We start from the raw sequence: 3575 nt of genomic DNA, 5'->3' as shown, positions 1-3575 counted from the left end.
AGAGATGAACAGAACCTTCTCTAAAGAAGACAGCTCTAAAATCGATTGTGATAGTATCTTCAGAACTCTGTGAAAACAAATACTCTTAATTTGTATGGCATGTGAACTATGTCTCAATAAACCTGTTAAAATCAATCTAATTTATCCCATTAACAAAAGTAAAATGGAAGGCCAGGTGTGGTGGCTTACACCTGTAATCCTAGCACTGTGGGAGGTCGAGACAGGTGGATTGCCTGAGCTCAGGAATTAGAGACCAGCCTGAGCAAGAGTGAGACCCCAGTCTCTAAAAAGTAGAGAGACTGTGGCGGGTGCCTATAGTCCCAGCTACCTGGGTGGCTGAGGCAACAGAATTGTTTGAGCCCAAGAGTTTGAGGTTGCTTACTCAGGATGACTAAGACTCTGTCTCAAAAAAGGAAAAAAAAACAAAAAAAAACGTAAAATAAGAAAAGTGAGTGATCATATCTGGGGATTCAGAAAAGCCTTTGATAAAAGTCAACCTCTATTACTTTAAGAAAACAAAATTCTTAGCAAACTAAAATTAAAACCAGTGGCTGCAAAAAGCCTACAGTAAACATCAGTTTTAGTTGTGAAATACAGAAACGTTCCTCTTGATTTTTGAAAGGATCCAGTGATATCCCCTTCACAAATTATATTCAACATCATATTAGAATTTTTAATACATACCCTGGGGCTACAAGTGGAAATAAAAGACTTAAGGATAAGAAAAAAGTAATAAAATTATCATTGTTTGCAGATGATGTAATTGTGTCTTCAGAAAATCAAAAATAATTTGTGTAAAAAGCATGAGAATTACTAAGTAAATTAAGCAAAATCAGGGCGAAACTTTAGCATACAAAGTAAACATTAAAAAAAGAGTTTCTATATTCAGTCATAAATACAATAGAAATTTCAGTAGCACTGAATACATCAAATACACATGAATAAATTGAGCGAAATATTTGAAGGCTGCAAAATACTACTGAGGAAAATTAAATCTAAGTATATGGAGGATTTTAGAGCATTTCTCACCCTAAAAAGAAACTCAGCACCCATAAGCAGCACTTGCCAGTCTCTCTCTGCTTCTCATTACAACCTAACTCCCATAGACCTACCTGACTACAGAAAAAACTTCCGTCTGTATAGATCTGACAACTTTGAACACATCATATAAACAGACTTGTAATGTGATCTTTGTGACTGGCTTCTCCTCTTTAACACTGTGGTTTTAAAATTTTTCAGTGTGGTAGCATGTATTAATATTCATTCATTTTTAATACTGAATTAAATAGATACAGAACACTTTATCAGCAGATAGGCATTTGAGTTGTTTCCACTTTGTTTATTATGAAGTGATATGTACATATACAGATATATATACAGTGATATGTATGTATACAGATATATGAACATCTGTATACTAAACTTTGTGAGGATGTATTTCTACATATCTTGGTCATATGATAGTTACTAGGTCATATGATAACCACGTCATGGTAAATCCCAGAGCAACTGCATCATGTTAAATTCCCACAGCTGATGGATGAAGCTTCCACCCTCCCCCACTTCCAGCATCTGATCTTAGCTGACATTTTAAATGCAGCAGTCCTAGAGGGTGAGGAATTGTATCGTTGTGGTTTTGATTTGTATTTCCCTAACGATTAAGGATACTGAGTTTCTTTTCACATGCTATTGTGATTTTTATATCTTTGTAAAGATAGCTTTGAGATAATTTATCCTTTTTATTTTTATTTTTTATTTTTTTGAGACAGAGTGTCCCTCAGTAGAGTTTCGTGGTGTCACAAGTCACAGAAACCTCAAACTCTTGGACTTAAGTGATTCTCTTGCCTCAGCCTCCCAAGTAGCTGGGGCTACAGGTGCCTGCCACAATGCCCAGATTTTTTTTTATTGTTGTTGTCATTGTTGCTTAGCAGGCCTTGGCCTCGGTGTATATGGCCAGGGCCATAACCACTGGACTATGGGCACCGAGGCATTTATCCATTTTAAAATTGGGCTATTTGCCTTTTTGTTGTTGAATTGTTAGAATTTGATATATATTCTGGATATAATCCTTGATTAGATATGTGATTAGAAAATATTTTCTACCATTTCTTCTATTTTCACATTCTTAATAGTGTCCTTTACTATACAAAAGTTTAAAATTTCATAAAGTCTAATTTGTCTCTTTTTTTTTCTCTTTGGTTATTTGCACTTATGTGTCATATGAAAGAATGCTTTGCCTAACCCAAGGTTGTAAATATTTACATCGAGCATATGGTCTGTGCCGATAATATTTTGTTTATATCTGTATTTCCCTGATTACATTTAATCCTCATTTTTTTGAAATATATTTTGATACTGATACTGTGGGTTAAATGACAAATATATAAAGAACTCATATGAATCAACAGAAAAAAAGGGCAAAAGCTCCTTTGAAAATGGATAAAAGAGTTTAGGAAATTTCATCCCAGAACATGACACCTTGCTATAAAAAGTGTTTTGAAGTAGCAATTAAAAGCTTTGGAAGAGGATTTCCCTCTGTCCACATAACCAGACAGACCTGTCAACAGACAATTGACTTCCCTTCCCCTCCCTGTTATCACAATACATTGCAGTAAATTAGATCAAGAAGATAACCTGACCCAGCTCAAGTCATTTTAAACATCATCCCTGTCTGTCAGGTGAATTTTAGAATCAATCTGTTTCCTTCCACTTATTCATTTTCCCAAATATCTATTCACCTCCCTAAATAAAATTCTGTTTATTGCCCCTAAACAGAATTACCTATATTCCTCATCTCCCCCACGCCTCTAAAAGAAGGGTATAAAAATTTCTGAACCTGAGTTACTGGGTCATTACTCTGTGTTTCTCCCTGTGTGCATGAAAAATTAATCTTTATGGCAAAGCTACTCCAACCGGCATTCGAATCTGGTTGCTGTATACGGTTTGAGCCCACACACTCTTCCAAGATTTCCACTCAACGCATAGCTTTTCCCAACAACTGAAAACTCTGGAAAGGTTTCCTCCCCATCCAGACCTCTGTGGGAGGGCAGCCATCCCAGCGGGGTGCAATGACTTGCCTAGTTCATCAGAATCCTTGCTCTGGATCATACGCTGTATCCAGCTTACCATGTCCTCTCAGTGCTCCCTGAGCTTTGACTCCAGTTAAGATCTCCTTGGACGGTATGGCTGGGTTCTCTTTTTCCCCTATCATTTTAGGAGACCTCAGCTGAATGAGCCTTCTGGTCTGCCATCTTGACCTGCCCCAATGAAACTTCTTGAGCCTAGAATAGGGTGACCAGACGTCCTGCTTTTGTTGGGACAGTCCCGCTTTTCAACAATTTGTCCTGTCCCATGGTGTTTTTAAAAAGTCCCGATTTTTGGAAAGAATGCACGAATGGGCGGGAGAACAAGAAGGGAATATACGGTTTTTGACTGCCATGTGGCTATTTCACCAGAATATGAGTTTTATATTATTTTTGTTAAATTTATAATGTTAAACTGTAATAACAAATAATTGCTGAGAAGTGATTATCGAGAACTGCTTATCAAAGTTTGCATTGTTGTCAGGCGCCCCC

At 36.9% G+C, this 3575-nt stretch overlaps 1 protein-coding gene across 1 annotated transcript in view; it reads right to left on the bottom strand.

The window, feature by feature from the left end:
- Window positions 1–3085: 3085 nt before the first annotated feature.
- Window positions 3086–3575, bottom strand: part of LOC100950627 (elongation factor 1-alpha 1-like) — a 2317-nt gene continuing 1827 nt past the window's right edge. The window contains exon 2 of the mRNA XM_012808129.1: window positions 3086–3204. Coding sequence (XP_012663583.1) covers window positions 3086–3204 — 119 coding nt within the window. The remainder of the gene's footprint in view (window positions 3205–3575) is intronic.

This window comes from Otolemur garnettii, unplaced genomic scaffold, assembly GCF_000181295.1.
Source record: "Otolemur garnettii isolate 467f Iridium unplaced genomic scaffold, OtoGar3 scaffold00085, whole genome shotgun sequence".
In the NCBI taxonomy this organism is placed as follows: Eukaryota; Metazoa; Chordata; class Mammalia; order Primates; family Galagidae; genus Otolemur; species Otolemur garnettii.
The sequence above is the reverse complement of the archived record's forward strand: the minus strand, read 5'-3'. Positions and strand labels throughout refer to the sequence as shown.